Source organism: Tarenaya hassleriana, unplaced genomic scaffold, assembly GCF_000463585.1.
Source record: "Tarenaya hassleriana unplaced genomic scaffold, ASM46358v1 Cleome10, whole genome shotgun sequence".
NCBI lineage: Eukaryota > Viridiplantae > Streptophyta > Magnoliopsida > Brassicales > Cleomaceae > Tarenaya > Tarenaya hassleriana.
This window is the reverse complement of record NW_010960188.1, coordinates 549,803-569,070: the sequence shown is the minus strand read 5'-3', so window position 1 is coordinate 569,070 and position 19,268 is coordinate 549,803. Positions and strand designations below refer to the sequence as shown.

General features: G+C 40.6%; 4 protein-coding genes across 7 annotated transcripts in view; 2 read left to right on the top strand and 2 right to left on the bottom strand.

Annotated features, from left to right (window-relative positions):
- Positions 1 to 3,892, bottom strand: part of LOC104827477 (aspartic proteinase CDR1) — a 4,208-nt gene extending 316 nt beyond the window's left edge. The window contains exons 1-12 of one of the 2 annotated variants that reach the window (XM_010560649.2): positions 3,463 to 3,847; positions 3,248 to 3,368; positions 2,358 to 2,785; positions 2,093 to 2,249; positions 1,904 to 1,986; positions 1,723 to 1,819; positions 1,481 to 1,553; positions 1,167 to 1,355; positions 831 to 955; positions 597 to 704; positions 364 to 461; positions 8 to 241 (exon numbers count right to left, since the gene is read on the bottom strand). In XM_010560649.2, the coding sequence (XP_010558951.1) occupies positions 73 to 241; positions 364 to 461; positions 597 to 704; positions 831 to 955; positions 1,167 to 1,355; positions 1,481 to 1,553; positions 1,723 to 1,819; positions 1,904 to 1,986; positions 2,093 to 2,249; positions 2,358 to 2,785; positions 3,248 to 3,368; positions 3,463 to 3,713 (1,899 nt within the window). In that variant the 5' untranslated portion in view covers positions 3,714 to 3,847 and the 3' untranslated portion in view covers positions 8 to 72. Of the gene's footprint in view, positions 1 to 7; positions 242 to 363; positions 528 to 596; positions 705 to 830; positions 956 to 1,166; positions 1,356 to 1,480; positions 1,554 to 1,722; positions 1,820 to 1,903; positions 1,987 to 2,092; positions 2,250 to 2,357; positions 2,786 to 3,247; positions 3,369 to 3,462 lie in introns of those variants that run through there. The other variant, XM_010560650.2, reaches the window with a different exon arrangement.
- Positions 3,893 to 4,894: 1,002 nt separating this feature from the next.
- Positions 4,895 to 6,784, bottom strand: LOC104827448 (transcription factor MYB44-like). 3 transcript variants are annotated; one of them, XM_010560635.2, is made up of 2 exons: positions 5,862 to 6,784; positions 4,895 to 5,372 (listed from the first exon to the last, which is right to left on the bottom strand). In XM_010560635.2, exons 1-2 carry the CDS (start codon positions 6,681 to 6,683, stop codon positions 5,259 to 5,261), a joined length of 936 nt encoding a protein of 311 aa, XP_010558937.1. In that variant the 5' UTR covers positions 6,684 to 6,784; the 3' UTR covers positions 4,895 to 5,258. The 3 variants fall into 3 exon arrangements, with proteins under 3 accessions (XP_010558937.1, XP_010558931.1, XP_010558924.1); XM_010560629.2 differs by having other exon boundaries at positions 4,895 to 5,381; positions 5,871 to 6,784; XM_010560622.2 differs by having other exon boundaries at positions 4,895 to 5,408; positions 5,898 to 6,784.
- Positions 6,785 to 13,425: 6,641 nt separating this feature from the next.
- On the top strand, positions 13,426 to 16,386 carry LOC104827437 (probable LRR receptor-like serine/threonine-protein kinase At4g37250). Its single transcript, XM_010560612.2, has 2 exons — positions 13,426 to 15,210; positions 15,563 to 16,386. Exons 1-2 carry the CDS (start codon positions 13,589 to 13,591, stop codon positions 16,194 to 16,196), a joined length of 2,256 nt encoding a protein of 751 aa, XP_010558914.1. The 5' UTR covers positions 13,426 to 13,588; the 3' UTR covers positions 16,197 to 16,386.
- A 268-nt stretch (positions 16,387 to 16,654) lies between these two features.
- LOC104827427 (microtubule-associated protein RP/EB family member 1C-like) lies at positions 16,655 to 18,604 on the top strand. Its single transcript, XM_010560602.2, has 6 exons — positions 16,655 to 16,854; positions 17,004 to 17,159; positions 17,298 to 17,404; positions 17,651 to 17,870; positions 17,950 to 18,063; positions 18,154 to 18,604. The coding sequence occupies exons 1-6, from the start codon at positions 16,747 to 16,749 to the stop codon at positions 18,400 to 18,402; spliced, it is 954 nt and encodes a 317-aa protein (XP_010558904.1). The 5' UTR covers positions 16,655 to 16,746; the 3' UTR covers positions 18,403 to 18,604.
- The last annotated feature ends 664 nt before the right edge of the window (positions 18,605 to 19,268 follow it).

Here is a 19,268-nt window from a genome sequence, read left to right as displayed (position 1 = left end):
AACAAAGGGGGGGGGGGGGACAGGACGGGACAAGTACGTAACGTACGGATGCATGCACCGTACGGAACGGACTTATAAGGGCTGGAGTTCATGCTCGGCGGCTTCCACCGGTTTGTACGGAATCTGTGATCGTCTGCGTTTCTTCCATGTGATGATGATCCACCATCCTCCCCCACTCAATCCTCCCACTATCACCACTATCCCCATTGCCCTCATCACTTCCTTCTGCTTCATCCTTTCCCTGCATTGATCAGTTCACCCCCCAAGAATCAGTTTTCTTGCAATTAAAAAAATAATAATCAGATTCTACATATTTGTCTGTCTGAGGCGACGTTAGGACTAGCACGAAAGCATGGGACATACCCCTTTTCCTGAGGCTCGAATTCATATGTAAGCAGCTCATATTTTCCAAACGTGTCAGGAAGCTGGACCTTATGGTTGACAAGCCGAGATATTATGCTCTGTTTCACAGATTTGAGGATCGACGTTTGAGGAAATGGCCGGGAATGGAAGTAGTCGATTCAACACTGACCTCAAAAAGTTCAGTTCAATTTCGTCAAGGAAAGGAAGAAAAGAAAATGGATGAGAGGCCATACCGTCGCAGTGACATTGGAAAAACAACTAGAAGGTCCAGGAGAGGAAATGGCCAATCTTACGAGGGAGGAGTTGTTGTTTCCATTGGCAGTGATATTCAATAAATGGACCTGAGACATCATCAACATATATTGGAGTGTTTTTTTTTTCTTTTAATGATATAAATCCAAGTAACATCAGGTTTCCAAGTGTTTCACAATGAACAGCCATAGGTTGTGTTTGTCATCTGCTCTAACCTGTGAAACTTCGAGATCCAATCCCTTGGCAATAGACTCTGAGAGTTCTTCGCTATGAGGCTTCAGATTGGATGGATCAATTGTTAGTAGTATATCGACATTCACTTTACAGATCTTGATCTCCCCTAGGATAAAGATCGAAGAGAGAACAAATCAATACAAAACTGACCACCAGCCGGCAACAACAGCATTTTTCCATCAGGTTATGATAATGAAAAGACGGGGATGAACATATTTGTAGAAAGTATTTGATTGGACCATGATATAACCACTCTTTTCCAATTTAGTTCCTTGAGAAATAAGAGGTAAGGCCAAAACCTAGAGATGTGGGCTTACCTGGAAGAACACCTGAATTATGGGATGATTCATTCTCGGGAGAGGTTGAGTGATTTGAAGGCAACGAGACGGGCGGATGAGCAATATCCATATGAAGCCTTTCATATAACTCGGAACAATTGGTCCTCCAGAATCCCACCTTAGAATTCTCACGGTCATACACGACAAGTGTGTTGCGAACAACAATTCCTATTATCAAACATATTTGTTACAAATAAATAATCTTTTTGGAAAAAAATAGAAGGATCCCAGAAATGCAACTTCAGGTTCAGGATATGCCCAAAAAACAAAAACCTAAGTGATGTCTGACTTACCTCCTAAAAGAGTTGTGTGATCATTTCCATTTGGGAAAACACCTAGACAGTATGCCCCCTTCATCTTGGAATGCTTTTGTAATAGTTTTTTAGAACACAGAAAGTTACAGTATAAGTAAACTTATACCAGTTGATACGTTTGTGGCTAACAAATTACAGTATATACAAATGCATAGGAACGAAATTTCATGGAAGGCAAAGATTCCCTGAGATAGAAATTTTGAGGGATTTGAATCACTTACTCGAAACAGGTAATTTTCAGGAGAAAGCAACCATGTTTGCCCACTCTTAAATACCATTTCAACTGCTGGGAATGTCTTTGAGAGTTCAAGGGCATCTCTTAATCAAAACCCAACATAGCGTTCGGTTACTTCCTTGGTGCAAAGAGTTTGAAAGGGATCACAAGTTCACAAAAGACGATACCTTGTAGCGATTGAGAAGCATATGTCTTTAAAATTTGGATCAGGACCATCAATCTGCTTCAGTTCAGAAACTTTTCTCATAACCTACAACATGACAAGATACAGTGTCAAGGGAAAGCATGAAGAAACATGGTAGAGTGATCAATATTTCTGGGAAGAGATAATAAGTTCAAAAGTAATAAGAACTCACAGCCTCTTTAAGTGCTGAAAATGCGGCATTTGGAAGATAAGCATAAGTGGTACCACTGTCTAAAACAGTGCCGTATTCTCCATCAAAGACACTTGGGTTTAAGGGCAACTGCTTCCCCGCAACACGTATCCCCATCAAATCTATATTGTAATATGGACTGTTGCCATCCCGAAACTAGAGTAAATGTGTGAAAGGTATCAAACGTATTTGTTAGGGAAGTTTAAGATCCATTCATCAATCTGACAAAGGAGTCCATAATACATACCTGCGATCAGGATCTGATTCGGTGAAAACCATATCAGATGGGTAAGAAAAACCACCAAGAATCATTGCACCTCCGTCAATATCCATTCCTCCGAAACACAAAGAGAAAGAATCGCTTATCACACCTTTATCCACCAACTGGTCCACAAGACTGAGGTCCCCTTGGCCCAAACCGATTATTCCATCAGCACGTTGACTGTAAAGATCACCGGTTTCAACAGTTTCACAACCAAAAACAGAACGCTGAGGAGGAAGAAGGCTTTCATTGCCAAAGGATATAAGATCTTCCCCGAGCACACCTTTGCTGGAGCTGTGTTCAGCGTATTCTCTCTCGTAAACACATTTTTCCCTATCATGGTCACAATTGCAATCCATGTTACATTTCACAGGTTGATAGGTGCTCGATAACTCCGGCTCGAATTTAGGGTCCTGGTGAAATAATAATCAGAAGCAAAATTCTTTTTAACACCCAACGTGAAAGGAAAAAACCATTCAACAGGATTGTTCTTTTTGCTTACAAAGGAAAGATCATGAAATCCCCAATAGGATGACTTTGTCATGAATTATTCACTAACAAAAAAAGAACTTTTTCAGGATGTTCTTTCTAAACTCATCAACTTCAAGGGGACCAGCTTTACTCCATTTGTTGTTCTAAAGAATATACAACTCTTCCCACATATGATTAAATAACAGAAAAAGTAGATTTTCAAATTAAATTCCAGCTAACTCCATAGCACGATACGCGTGATCAAGCCCTTCCCTTTACATCCAATTCAAGGTTATGAACAATGAGATTGGGCTCCGAAAATGCTGGATTTGTTCCGAGGCTAGGCACATTCTGAGACTGACACAAACAAAATCTAAGAAGAGTCGAAGGAATTCGAACAATACCTGGTGGGTGCCACATTGTTCACAGTCGGAGCAAGGAACATACGTAACAGTGCTTCCTGAATCCACTATAAGCGCAAACATCTGCGGCGGTGTCCCGATCCAAATCCGCGTCGTATAATACCTACAAATCCATAAAACTGAGATTGATCTCCTAAAAAACCCTAAATTGATTAACTAAACCATTCCGAACTCATAAACATGAACGACGATATTACCCGTTATGGAGAAGATCGTCGTAGAGTCTCATGCGAGAGTAAGGAAGGTGACCCGAATCTGATTTCTGGAGGCTTCGGCGGGATTCGGACACAGATCTAGAAGAAGAATTCATCGGAGAAAGAAACAGCGGCAGCAACATGGGGCGTCGGGCTCCGAAGCCGGGAGATTGGTGGAGGTTTCCAACGGCGGCATTCGAAGAGAGAAGGAACAGGATCGTCGCGGCAATCAACCGGTTCGAAGCCGGCGCCATTCAAGCTCCGGCTAAGCCTCCGATGGGATCACCACCGTCGCCGAAGAAATCAGAGGGCAAAATAAGAAAGCCGAGGGGGGAGAGAGAGAGAGAGAGAGAGAAACGTCAGATCAAATAAACAAAGATGCTTTTGCTTTGCACCAAATCCAAGAAACAAAGCTTATAAAACGTAAAAACGACGTCGTCTTACTGACGGGCTTTGGACGTGTAACCTTCCGAATGTGGAAGAAGCATGACGTAGACAATTAATTAGGATTTTCCTTGGACAACAAGGTACCTAACAACACCGGACCAACAATCTTCAGGTCTAATGCCACGTGGCATTGGGATGAGTTGGGTTCCCTTTGAATATCTCTAATCAAAATCTTGTAAACGTTAGGAAGGATCGATATGATTTTCTAATTTGTGGCGATGGTTTGCTCGCCGGAACCAGCATTGCCAAACCTTCTAAATCGTTCAGAAGTTTTGAAAGAGGGCCGATGCTGAACTAAACACGGATTCGGAAGACTACTTGGGTTATGCCATCTGGGGTGGGCCAGAGGATTTGTCAATATTAATAAATTAAAATAAAAATTCCAATGGCTTTTGCTACTCAGAAGAAGATTATGTAAAGACTTACTCGAAATCTCACTTATCAGAGGTCCTAATGGTTTGGATTTGAGTAGGTTGAAAAAAGACATACAACCTTGGTAAGAACGACGTTCCGCGCTGTAGGGCCCAATGGATACTGAGCCTGGCCCATGGCTCGCTGATACAGTGCTTCAAATGGGAGGAAATTGATGACGTGGCTATCGACATGTCGGGAAGAGTAGGTTTGATCATGTCCTAATCCAAACTCCAGCCGCCTTTTCTTATTTTTAATCTCTTTGACATTCTCTTTTTTTTTGTCACAGAAGCACTATTTAATATTTCAAATTCTTGTTTAATGCCAAAAATAAAAAAAAAATGGTTTTTAAAAAAATCATACGCTTGGGCTAAATATTTTGCCCCAATGGGCTGGGAGCTTAGCCTTGGGGTAGTTGATCAGATGTTACAAAGCCCAACGTAGACCTCGCCTTTGTCACATAGGATTTAGGGTGTCCAGCCCAAACCACTTGGTTATTTTTTTTAAAAAAAACATAGTACATATATATATATATATGTGTATGTGTACATGTATATATCACAAATACATGGATTCATAGGCTGAGGAACTTTTCAAGATTTTGTAACCGTCTGGTCCGAGAAATCTATACATTAAAATCTTAACATCCTGTACCCGTCGGTTATGGATCTTTTGTAGAAAAATCAAACTTTAAGGTGGGGGCAATCATTATGGTTACATACGTTTAAGAGGAGAAAGAATCATCCAATGACGTCCGTTACGAAATTATATTGTCCATCGGACATCTCTCTCGAGATTTCTCTGTTCGTTTCGTTCGTTTAACCAAAAAAGCCCTAATTTCTGTTCTCCCAAAGTGCCCCACAATGATAAAACACAGCACCCACGTGTCCTCTCAATTTCACATTTCCGGTTCGAACACTGTGGCTTCCTAATCTGAAATTCTACTCGACCCTCCCAACTCCGATCTGATTCTTCGGGATTCTATCGCTATCCCTGAATCCACCGTTGCCGGAATCGTACAATCCCACGAACCCTAAACTGTTCTTCCCCTGCATCTCCGCCATGTAGTTCCTCACCTCCACCTTTATCATTTCATGAACTACCGCCATGAAATCAGCTCTCGACTTCCTAATCTGAAATTCTACTCGACCCTCCCAACTCCGATCTGATTCTTCGGGATTCTATCGCTATCCCTGAATCCACCGTTGCCGGAATCGTACAATCCCACGAACCCTAAACTGTTCTTCCCCTGCATCTCCGCCATGTAGTTCCTCACCTCCACCTTTATCATTTCATGAACTACCGCCATGAAATCAGCTCTCGACCCACCGAATCCTTTTCCATTGCCATCGACTTTAGCTGCGTTTTGATTCGCCAATGACAGAAACGGCATCGTATTGTGACTCGAACCCGTGTTTGTCGACACCTCGCTGACATCTGCTCCGGGAAGTGACAGGCTCAGCGACGTCGGTGGGTCGTCAGACGAAGCCGACCGCTCCCCCATCGTACAATCCCACGAACCCTAAACTGTTCTTCCCCTGCATCTCCGCCATGTAGTTCCTCACCTCCACCTTTATCATTTCATGAACTACCGCCATGAAATCAGCTCTCGACCCACCGAATCCTTTTCCATTGCCATCGACTTTAGCTGCGTTTTGATTCGCCAATGACAGAAACGGCATCGTATTGTGACTCGAACCCGTGTTTGTCGACACCTCGCTGACATCTGCTCCGGGAAGTGACAGGCTCAGCGACGTCGGTGGGTCGTCAGACGAAGCCGACGTCTCCACCGGCGGCACGACAACGCCGCCAGGACGCGCCACCGGCTTGAACACGTGGCAATGGAACGAGGGCAAGACAGGAACAGTGCTGGAGTCGCTGACGTCAGATCCCGTCGGGCTCCCCGGGCTCATGTACATACCGGTGGCCACCGGCGCAGCACCGTCGGAGCCCGCGCTCGCAGATCTCTTCAGCGGCCGCTCCTCTGAGGCGGAGAAACTACCTTCGTATCCTCCGCCGCCGGGGGAACTACCGTCGCTTCCTCCGGATTTGCGCTTGAGCGTGGAGTTCCAGTGGTTCTTGACCGCGTTGTCGGTACGGCCGTTGAGGAGGCGAGCGATGGTGGCCCATTTGTTGCCGAACTGTGCGTGCGCTCGTAAGATGGTGTCGTCCTCCTCCGGCGTGAAGGGACGGTGCTCGACCTGCGGTGACAGCTGGTTGCACCACCGCAGCCGACAAGATTTCCCCGAGCGACCAGGGATCGACTTGCTTATCGCCGACCAGTTCCTGGGACCGTACTTAACCACCAGCCGCCGCAACTGATCGTCCTCCTCCGGACTCCACGGACCCTTTATCCGATCCGCCATGGAATTCGATTATTTCCTTCAAAGTTTCGAAATTTTCTCTTTCTTCGATCGATCGAGGTAACTACCTACCCCTGATGAGCAAAGGGAGAAGGAAACGGACGAGAGGAAATACGAATTTATAGAGAGAGAGGAAGTTAGGAAGGGGGTCGGTGGGGAAGTCTTCCACGCAAGCGGTTTTGCGATACAGCTGTGAATGGGACACGTGTCACCATCTCCCACCCTCTCTGTCTTTTTTGTCCTTTTCTATCAAACTCGTGTTCCATCACGAAACCAAGCCATGATATATTCGCACAAATCCGAGGTGAAAATAATTTTTAAAAAATTAATTTTGAAAATCTATAAATAAATATCTGAAATAAAGATGATAACGGTTAGTTCTGTTTTTTTAAATGTGGTCTGACTTTGGACTAGTGATGCCAGCCTGTAATCCATATCCCCCGGCTTTCCTAAATAACTAAATTTCAACTTTATGCTTCCTTGGAAAACTATAAAATTATAAATGTTAGGGGATAAAACAATAACCTTCCCTAAAAAAAATCCCTTCTCAAACATTTGTTTATTTTTTCCACAGCTAATCATCAATATAATTAAGTATATATATGCTTATGCATATATATATATATATATATATGCGCGTGTGTGTGTGTCTGGTTTATGTAGGGGAGGTGATGTGGAAAACGACAAGACAGGTTGCCGATTTGGAACGCCAAATCATCACTGCCTTTTTTTATTCCATGCCTCTGTTACGGAGGGAAAAAAAATCCAGCCTGTAAATCTCATCTCGAAACCAAAAAAAACTCGAACAGCCGGCCTCTCAAATGAGGCCACGTGTCGGTCATGTAGCCGGTTACTCGATAGACTAGATCTGTACGGTACCGGTAGGTCGATAACTGTACCACAACGCCTATAAAAGGCACGCGCCCCAACGCCCTTGCACCTTCCCACGACCTTCCTCCCTCCCAATGAAGCTTCTCTTACAATTTATAATATACTCCCAATATGTCAATATTTGGTCCCACCCTTAACTAATTATATAATCTCTTTTCCCATTCATATGCATTCTTAATATTTATTTTATTCGTATTATATAATTATATTTCACCTCATAAGTTTGTCTCTCTCTTATAGGTTAGAACCATACATTGGTCTAATGATTAACTAAACAAAGAAAACCCTTGATTGAAAAAACTCTGTATTTGTATTATATACAACGTGCGTGTGCTCTGTTCCGTTCACTGTATTGTCTTAATTATTGATGTAATTACTAAATATGATTCCTATAAATTAACGTTTAAAAAACAACAAAATTGATTAAAAATTGTGGACTGGCAATGTATAACCATTTTTTAAATTTGGGCATGGAGAAGGCAAAAGGACAAAAACAAAGGAAGGGGAATCGTGGGATATGAAGGATAGTGTATATTTACAATTATACCCTTATAAAGGAGCCCGTGGAATAAAATAAAGCCCCACTGTTCCCGATATCTTTAAGCCGTATGTACATTTTCGTACCGATGTACCCTCTCTCTCACCACATATTGTGTACGCGTTGATATAAATCGCATGCTTCCAACTTTTTTTGTTTTTTATAATTCGGAATTATACCCAATTTTGATCCAATTACATTTATTCGTAAGAACCAAAAAGTCAGTATGAATATTTTTTTCTAAATAAAAACTCAAACCGGAAATAAATAAAAAAAAACCGTTGAATCATCCAATTTTGGATCCAATTTTAATATCCAAAAAAAGAAAATTTCAACAAGATCATTTCATACTTTTTCCAACATAATACCAATTTCTGGGCAAAATCTATCAATTCCATTACATCTGTAAAAAATCAACTTCAAATTTACACGTCAATCTCTGATTATAATCTATATCTTTGTCAGCATCTGTATATGCAATGTTTAACAAAAAAAAAAACATGTGTATATGCAATATATATATATATATATAGAAAATGGGACAAACATTATTACAGAGCGATGCATAACTATAACTGGGTAGTTCAATACAGTGAACGGAACCTGAGTAGTTCAACCGGTGAAACGGGTGCGCAAAGCGTCTGTCCCGCCCCGAGTTCGAACCCCAGGTTGAAGAGGGGGCGCATAATTCAAATCACATGGCTGGCTCCCGGCCCCGGTATTAGTCTGGACCTCGGTCCAGAAAACCCGGTTACCCAAAAAAAAAAAAACTATAACTATAGTTGCTTTTCTCCGTCCACAAACGAATGCGTTCACACCCAACCCGTCGACAAAATAATTGTTACAAGGCTATGTTTGGTCGGGCCCGTGTTGAGGAGAAATCTTTTTTTTTTTTTTGGTAAATTTAAGGAGAAATCTTATGTTGGGATGTCCCTGCAATTCCAAAAAGTGTAACCGTGAAACCCTTCACTAATTAAGGAAACCTTTTCCCATTTTATAATGATAATAATCTTAATATAGTATCGCATTAAACAAAAGAATGGTAATTAATAATCCATGTTATCGGAGAGTATTCGACCGATCTATACCTGGTTTCGTCAAAAGTTCAATGTCTAATAAATAATAATGGTGTGCGTATTACACATGCACGTGTTATATATGTATGTATGTATGTATGTATTTATGTAGAGATGTACGGTGTGTTAAGGCCTGTGGTTAGGTTAGGTGAAAGGTCACCTTCAATGGTGTGGAATTGACTGGTCTGGTGTCGTCGTCCTCACCATATATTATACACAAAATTATTCCAATCATTTTCATTTTGTATATATTTTGGGCTTTAACATGATCAAGTGATTTGGGCTTCTGATTTTATTTTATGGGCTTCATATCCACTTGCTTTAGGCGAAGAATCAAGTTCCCTTTACACTATTTATAATTTTATATAAAAAAGAGAGAATAATATATATATTTTGGGCTTACATAATGTTTGAGTTATAACGATTAAATATTCTGTGCTCGTTACATAAATATACCTGATGATGACACATTCTATTTAGATCTCCATCATCATGTGGCTCGTTAATTATTATTCCTTAGCTTTTTCGTCTTTTGTGCTTTAAGAGCTTTTATTTATGTCAATTCCTCGCGTATTTTTAACTTTCTAAAAGGTTGTAAAAAGGATGAAACTTTTAAATGTAATGGTTATTTAATTTTATAAGAAATTATATATATATATATATATATATATATACTTACTTTAATCAATATAACACAACTAAAATAATTACTAAATATATTATTCTATACATTCATATGCATTTCTCGATAATGTTGTCTTCTGCCAATATTTATACTCTTCGTTGGAAAACTAAATATTAAATGTATGTTATTTTTTTGTATTTTGTAATTTTTTTTGGGGTAAATAATCGATGTCATTTATTCTCAGGACATATTCTAATATCCTCAAAAAAAGTGGGGGATGCTAGGGGTGGGCACGGGTCGGGTACCCGGAAATTTGAGGGTATCCGAACCCGAACATTTCGGGTTATATGTTTTATTACCCGATCTTATATCCGTAAAATCGAGTACCTGGATTTGAAAACCCGTGAGATAATTTTCGGGTATTCGAGGGTATCCGAACCCGAATATTTGTAATTTTTTCAATTATTATTTTTAAATATATTTATATATACATACACAAAATCATTCAAAATAAATTTAAATTGTATTTATATCTAAAATAATTTTATTTAAAAAAATACATCAAAGATATATCCCAATAATATCTAAATTTTAAAACATATTTTATTATTATCCGGGTATCCGAGGATACCCGTGAAATAATAACCATTACCCGAATCCGAATCCGAAAATTTGGGTATTCTAATACCAATACCCGATCTCATGTCTCATTCCCTCGGATACTCGAATTTTCGGGTATCCGACCCTCGGGTCAGGTCGGGTACTCGAAATCCGGGTATTTTTGCCCACCCCTAGGGGATGCAAAGGGAAGAATCCACCGAAGCAAAATCCATCTTAAACTTTTCACCTTTTTTTTTATATTTGTTATTAAATTATTAATACCCTCATCGTCATGATGAAAATCTTATTTTTAGCTCAATGGTTGTAATAATGAAACTTTTTAAAATAAGAATATAATTAACTTTTTAAGTGCATCCTAACCATAATATTCAATGTATAGTTTGTACATTTAGTTAAATATCCCAAATTATAGTAATTATCTGTGTGTGTATATATATAAGTATTGTATAAAACAAACCACATGACAGACTAGACGTTGCTAAATAGGTTTTTATTAAATTAAATAACCAGCATTATTTTATGTTGGGGGAAATATTGGAGACACCGACCGATCAAGAGACATGTTTATTGGTTAAAGCCGAATAATAATAATAATATGATAATAATAATTTCGTGTCTGTGAGACTGTGTTTGGATTTTTGGAAATGGCCAAGGAGAAAACGACGTCGTGATGCCCTTCCCGTTCTTTGTCCACCGCCAAACAACCTGAGATGTTCCACGTCACCTAACTCCTAGCTTATTTCTTTTTTGTTTTAATTGTGCACTTTCAAAAACTTAAACATGTTTTTTTTTTGCTAAAACTACTTAAACATGTTCCACGGAAAAAATTAATAATAATAATGTTATTATTATATTATTATCCATGTATATATGTAATTAATACCGTAAATGCAGGTGATATCATGGAGACATATAAATAAATTCGAAACATACACATAACAAATATACACAACACACACGCATAAATAAATAAAAAATAAAAATATTTAATTTAAACATATGATTTGTGATTACAGGTGTGTACATTCGCTGCGAATATTTAGCATGTGCGAGTGCAAATCAAGTTTTATTTGTTTAAAATTGAATGTAATTAATACCTTATTAGTGTGAACCGATGACAGTAAAATTACTATAATTTTTTGAAGCATACCGGAATTTCGTCAACATAATTGTAGGACCACATTGACGTTCCTTGTATTTAATTAACGGGGACCGAGTGATTTTGACTTTTTGCACATTATTTTTTACATGCATTTATGTGCGACGTGACATACGTCGGTCCAATACAAAAACGTATTATTTGATTGAACGTTTACCACATACACATAAAACCATAGCTTTTCATAATAATACATCGCCGTATTCATTTTCGTCTCTAACCAAATATAAAAGATTTTTTGTTATAAATGATCGTAACAAAGACGATGTGGATGTTGTTGTGGTGTCGAAGCTTATATAATGTCGATGAGGAGGCCATGCTCTTACAGATTCACATTACACAAAAACATCATATATGGGCGAGGCCCACCTCCGCAATTATTCCATTTTTAGACAGTACATGACAAAAGGGCTGGCCACAAATACCCGAAATCGGGTATCCGACGGATATTCGTCTCACAAATACCCGATTTTAGGATACTCGTAATTTTTAAATCCAAATCCAAATCTCGATTTTTCAATACCTATGAATCCGAATCCAAATCCGGATAATAGAATTTTTAGAACCGGATACCCGCGAGTAACCGGCAATTATGATTATAAATAATTATATCTTATATTTATATAATATTTTTATAAAATATAATTATTTTAGATTAAATAATTTCATATGTTTTAATATTAATTCAAAAAATTAAATTTATTATTATTTATCTCCTTTATCTCATATACTTTATCATAATTCAAATAATTTCATATGTTTTATAAATATATCTTCATTTTTTAAAACTTTTATATATAAATATTATTGTTTTTTAAAATAAATCTGGATCCGGATACCCGCAATACCCGACTATTATTCCGGATACCCGTACCCCGGATACTCGTAAATACCAAATCTCGGATACAAATCTTATAGCTAAATACACGAGCCTCCTGGATCCAAATCCAAATCTCTCAACTTTTCCGAGTATCCGACCCGTACGCATCCCTACATGAGATATCTTTAATAACGTTGACACTTTTAATCCTTATATATTTATATTAATCATCGTTCGTCTCTAAATCAACTTACTAAAAGGTTAAAAAACTGATGTAAATGATTGTTCTATTTTCATAACAAAGTTCAAATCCCTATCTCTGATTAAAGAACAAAATCCATCTATATCGACCTTTTAGATTATTATCCGTATTGATTTTGAATCACAATTTTTTTGTAAATAAATTAAATATAATGGTGCCCAAAAAAAAATACAAATAATCAATGATCATACGCGCCTTCATTTTTATTTGGAAAAAAAAAAGAACTAGGACCAAAATCTAGTATCTTTAACAAAAAAAAAAAAGATATGCAAAGTGTTTTAACAATACAGAAGGAAAACATGAAAGTGAGAATAAAAAACTAAGTCAAAATCTAAGTCATTGCAAACTCGAACTTCATGTGTATGTCTTATAGCAAAGATACGATTCCTCCACCTGTTCATGTTTCTTCCTATATCATTATATTATTGAATAAATTTGTATATGTATATGTACGTATATCCTCAGCCTAGACATGGATCTAGCCCTTTTATTCCATAATGAAATATCATTAATATGTTGATTGTATAGATTATTTATAATTTTTTTATATATTACGATTACTCATAGTTTATCTGCTAATATATTGAGAAATACGCTAAATGAAGAGCAATATCTTGCAACGCTATGCGATGAATTTAAGCTAATAATTTAATTTTCGCAAGTAATATAACGTGGGACAATGAACTTTATTATAATATTTAGTGCATTTCACTGTATTTATCTACATATATGTATCTCTGCCGAAGCATATTGGTCTGCAAATCAAGAATTAACTTATACCTGAGGAAAAAAAAAAATCATAATTACTCCCCTCGCTCACATGCCTTTTTGTTTTGTGATCATAAATCTCTCTCCCTTCTCTCTTCTCTCTCAGTGACCGTTTGACAGAGACGACGATGCTTCAGCCGGACGAACCATGAAAACCGCCGGTTGCCGCCGCCATTTCTCGCCGGGAAGCTCATCTTTACCCATCGTTTTTACCGTTTTGTCCTTCCTTCTCTGTGTTCCCTCTTTTGCCCTCAACACCGACGGCGTTCTCCTCCTATCTTTCCGGTACTCCGTCGTCGATGACCCTCTCTCCGTCTTACGGAACTGGAACTACGATGACGTCACGCCGTGCTCCTGGCATGGCGTCACGTGCGACAACTCCTCTCACGTGACTGCCCTGTCTCTGCCGAGCTCCTCCCTCTCGGGTTCCATCCCTTCCGATCTGGGTACTCTCCCTGCGCTTCAAAGACTCGATCTTTCCAACAATTCCATCAATGGGTCTTTGCCCGTTGCGCTTTTCAACGCCTCTGAGCTCCGGTTTCTTGATCTGTCGAATAACCTGATCTCCGGCGACTTTCCGGCCAGTTTTGGCGGGCTACATAACCTTCAGGTGCTGAATCTCTCGGACAACGCCCTCTCCGGAATGTTGCCGGAGAGTGTAGCTTCGCTTGGCCACTTAACGGTGGTTTCACTGAGGAACAACTACTTTTCCGGCGAGATTCCCGGCGGGTTTAGAGCTGTTGAGCTCCTTGATCTGTCTTCAAATCTCATAAACGGCTCTCTCCCCTCGGATTTTGGAGGCAACCGTATACGATATCTCAATGTCTCCTACAACCGAATTTCCGGCGAAATACCGCCAGGCTTCGCCGATGAAATCCCGGCGAACGCCTCCGTCGACCTCTCATTCAACGACCTCATAGGTCAAATCCCTAACTTCCGGGTCTTCGATAATCAAGCATTCAAGTCTTTCCTCGGCAACCCGGGTTTATGCGGATCCGCTCCGACCAAAAACCACTGCCATAAACCCTCTCCCATTCCTCCGCCGCCGCCGCCGCCGCCGGCCGCGAATGTCTCTTCCCCGTATTCTCCTCCCGCCTTAGCTGCCATCCCGAAGACCATAGGCTCAAATCCGGGTCTGAAACCCGGAATCATCATAGGAATCATCGTCGGAGATATCGGCGGATTAGCGATCCTCGGGATCGTAATATTCTATTTCTACCAGTCAAAGAAGAAGAAAACCATGGCGGTTACGCTGAAAGGAGAAGTTAACGGCGTCAAAGATACGTGGTCCACGTCATCAGACTCATCCGATTCCAAAGGCTTCGCGAGATGGTCATGCCTAGGGAAAACCGTTCACGTTGACGGTGACGATGACGAGGAGTCCGTTACAACGGGATCCGTGTCCGATGAAGAGAGCCGGTCTCGGCGGCGAGAGGCCGATCACGACAAGAAAGGGACCCTCGTTAATCTTGATTCGGAGAAGGAGCTCGAGCTCGAGACGCTTCTCAAAGCTTCGGCTTACATTTTGGGAGCCACCGGCTCGAGCATAATGTACAAGGCGGTTCTTCACGACGGTACGACCGTGGCGGTTCGACGTATCGGCGAGTCCGGTTTAGACCGGTTCAGGGATTTCGAGGCTCAAGTTCGAGCCATTGCCAAGTTGGTTCATCTAAACCTGGTTCGCATCCGGGGATTTTACTGGAGCGCCGACGAGAAGCTTGTTATTTACGATTTTGTCCCTAACGGGAGCCTCGCTAACGCCCGTTACAGTAAGTCTTTTTCCGTCATTTTGTGATTTCATAGTTTGTGGTTTTGACGCTCACGGTAGTGAAGTGTGGTTTGATTGGCTAACGTGAGCGGTGGAGTGAATGTTGCGAGGTCAGAGTAGGTTCAACTAGAGTTTTGTCGGTCAATGCATGGAATAGAGTCAACGGTGCATGATAGTGACTTTCCCTCTTAACTCACAGTGAGCCCAAACCTAACCCGAGACAGAGAAAGAGAGTTTCCTTGTTACACTCGCATGTTATCGTGCGCATGTCTGGCCTTAATCTAACAATTTATGGGTCTGTATTCTTTTTGTAGGTCGACAGTTCAAATCAGTGCCTGCATATGATGAAAAGGTGAAAGTGGGCTCATCTCCTTGTCATTTACCGTGGGAGGCCCGGCTCAGGATAGCGAGAGGGATGGCGCGTGGGCTAACGTACATCCATGAGAAGAAGCATGTTCACGGAAACCTTAAGCCCAGCAACATCCTTCTGGGCTTCGACATGGAGCCCAAAATATCAGATTTTGGGCTCGAGAGGGTCTTGGCCGGTGACACCAGCTATCGAACCGGTGGTTCGGCCCGGATCTTCGGGAGCAAACGGTCCACGTCATCTCACGACTTCGGACCGAGCCCGAGCCCGAGCCCAAGCCCGAGCTCTGTCTCGTGCTCGGCGCCTTATAACGCACCGGAATCTCTCCGGAACTTGAAGCCTAATCCGAAATGGGATGTGTACTCGTTTGGTGTCATTCTGCTGGAGCTGTTGACGGGAAAGATCGTCCAGGTTGACGATATGGGGCAGGTGAATGGGCTTGTGATCGATGACAAGGAACGGGCCATGAGAATGGTGGATGGGCCGATCAGAGGAGAGTTAGATGGGAAGGAAGAGGCTTTATTGGGCTGTTTAAAAATGGGCCTGGCCTGTTCATCTCCAATTCCTCAGAGAAGGCCCACCATGAAAGAGGCCCTGCAACTGCTCGAGAGATTTCCTTAGCTTCTAATCACTTAATATTTTTGGTCAAATAGTGATATTATAATTAAGAGAGAGTTTAGTAACATAGGGTTTTGACTAATAGGCTGTGTTTTTGGTGTGTGATTGTGGAGAGATGTTGTTATATGTGGGTTTGTGATTTGATGACAATAATTCATAGCTTAAAGTTTCAGTCTTATTTGGTTATTGGAAATTTCTCGTTCTTATTATATGTTTTTTATTATTATTTAATTTAGTGATGCTTTTGTTGCGGCTTATTATTTTTATATATTTTTTTGTTCCTTCTAGACGGAGGAGGATGGATGGTTATCATGGTTTCATGGAGAAACTAAAGAGAGAGGCCCAAATTGGAGACCCGAAATGTAAAACCCGGACCCGCTTTTAGCCAGAGCGGGTCAGACGTTCCATTTTTTGAATTGGTGGTTCCGCGCCTCTCCTTTTCATTCAGATCTCTCTTTTCACGAACGTTAGAGAGCGAGAGAGAGAGAGAGAGAGAGAGAGAGAGAGAGAGAGAGAGAGAGAGAGAGAGAAATTGCTTCTGAAGATTTCGGCGATGGCGACGAACATTGGAATGATGGATTCAGCATATTTCGTTGGGAGATCAGAGATTCTAGCATGGATCAACTCGACTCTCCAACTCAATCTCTCCAAAGTCGAAGAGGTACTGTTTCTGTCATTTCTCCTCTCTTCGCTACTCCAATCTGAGATTTGAATCTTCAGATTTCATCTTCTACCGGTGTAGGTTTTTTTTTATATAAAAAATTTCTTGAACGTTCTCTCTGATTTCGATGGTGGATCTGTGGATCGCAGGCTTGTTCCGGCGCAGTTCACTGCCAATTGATGGATTCTTTCCATCCAGATATGGTTCCGATGCACAAGGTTAACTTCGACGCTAAGAACGAGTACGAGATGATACAGAACTACAAGGTGCTTCAGGATGTGTTCAACAAACTCAAGATCACTAAGGTCATCTTCTCTCATTTTCTTTCGTCTTCCTATTCGGTTTTTATTTTGGATTTAGATTTAGATTATCCGTGAATCATCTTCTAAGAACATCAGTTTGCGTTGAATCGATTTGGGTTTGTTTGATTTACTGGCTTGCAGCACATAGAAGTGAGCAAACTGGTGAAGGGAAGGCCACTGGACAACTTGGAGTTCATGCAGTGGATGAAGAGATACTGCGATTCTGTCAATGGGGGCCTGCTTCAGAAGTAAGTTCATTACGATTCCAGCTCTAACTAAATTTCCTACTATGAATTTTCAAGAAAGTTTTCCAAACCAAAATCCCATTATTGTGGCTTTCTTGTAGTTTCAGACTGTGCTGTAATATTGAATCCATTGATTGACATTAAGGATTGGAACTAATCGTCCATCTTGATACACTTTAATCGATGCTTCAAAGTAATCAGGAAAATAATTTTCCTAATCCTGCTCTTTCCATTGCTGTTCCTTATTAGCTACAACCCGCTGGAGAGAAGAGAAACCTGCAGAGGTGGAAAAGAAACGAACAAGAGGGCTGCAGCTACGCAACCCTCAACTAAGGGTTCTTCTGCTGCTGCAAGACCCTCATCTTCAAATGGAACCCGGAAAAGAGAGCCGCCATCTTCCAATGCCGCCAATCATTCCGCTAAGACCTCATCAAAACCGTCCAAATCAGTGCCTGCATATGATGAAAAGGTTGTTAGTATCAGAATCTTCTAAAGTACACCACTCTATTTTGACAAGACTCAGTGGCTAACAAGCAGTTCTATCGCAGATCACTGAGCTGAAACTATACATAGACAGCCTCGAAAAGGAGCGAGACTTTTACTTTTCTAAATTGAGGGATGTAGAGATTCTCTGCCAGAATCCGGAGACCGAGCACCTACCCGTAAACTTCTAAACTCACGCGAACATATATCATATAATCAACTGAAATCAATAATCTTACAACCCTTTTAATACCATTCCTTTTCTGCAGCTTGTTGGTGCCATCAAAAGTATCCTGTATGCAACAGAAGGCGATGAAACGGAGGCTGCAGCAGTGAAGACCCTGAGCCCCATAGCTGAAGGGTCGGAAGAGAGGTCGAACAACGCAGAGGCACAGAAGAGGAAAGTCATAGTGAATGTCGATGTGGATGCCGCTGGTATCACAGCTCTTTCACCACGACAACGCCTTTCAGATGCTTCTGATGTGAAATGCAGTGGGTCTCCTCTCTTGACCTGTTGAACTGCACATCCTATGGTAACTATCACAAGAAAAATATCATATGATTTTGAGTCTTCTCTTCTAAAGAATTGATAGTAGATTATGTATTTCGTGGCCGTGTCATAAGAGGGTAAGAGTAGAAAATCGTCAAAATATATTTGTGATGTTTGTTGCTTGCTACTACACTTGTATAAGTAGAGATATATTTCCAGTTATTGTTCTACTTACAATTTCCATGAAAGCTTTGGTTATCATATAGAGCCCCTATACTCTTCTGTTTTTGTTTATTATCATATGTCCCAAGCTCCTCTCTCGTAACTCATGCCCAATCTGCATCTCCTGATGAAGTTGCCTTCTTTGTTTTTTTTTCTCTTTTTGTGGTGAATGGCTGATTGATTGTGTTGAGTTGTGTAGGTAGTTATTATTCTGTTTCTTTAGTTTGGTTTTAATGTGTCTCATAGCTATATATGTAGACACATAGATAGAAGGCCTTGTCTTTGTACAGAGAGGGGGGAGAGAGAGAGAGAGGAACTCCATGGGATGCAAGCAAGCAAGAGAGGAAGGTGGGAACTCCATGGGATACAGACAAAATCTCACATGTTTTGTTTTTTGACAAGACAAGATAGTTTTTTTTTAAATGGCATAGGTTGCTTTCATGCTGGTAGGAAGGGGAAGAAAAAAAGACTGAAGGTACCCAAAACCCAATTCAATGTTTGGTCTCACTCGCACCCAAAAAGAACATAAAAAAAAAGGGAGAAGCCAAGGAGAAAGGATGTGTCTATTAGCTCTCGTCCAAACCACTGTGTATTTGCCTCAAAGGCCGAGTTCCATCACATGTGAGCTACTCTCCAAAAAAAAATCAGCTCTTCTGTTTACAACATCACTGA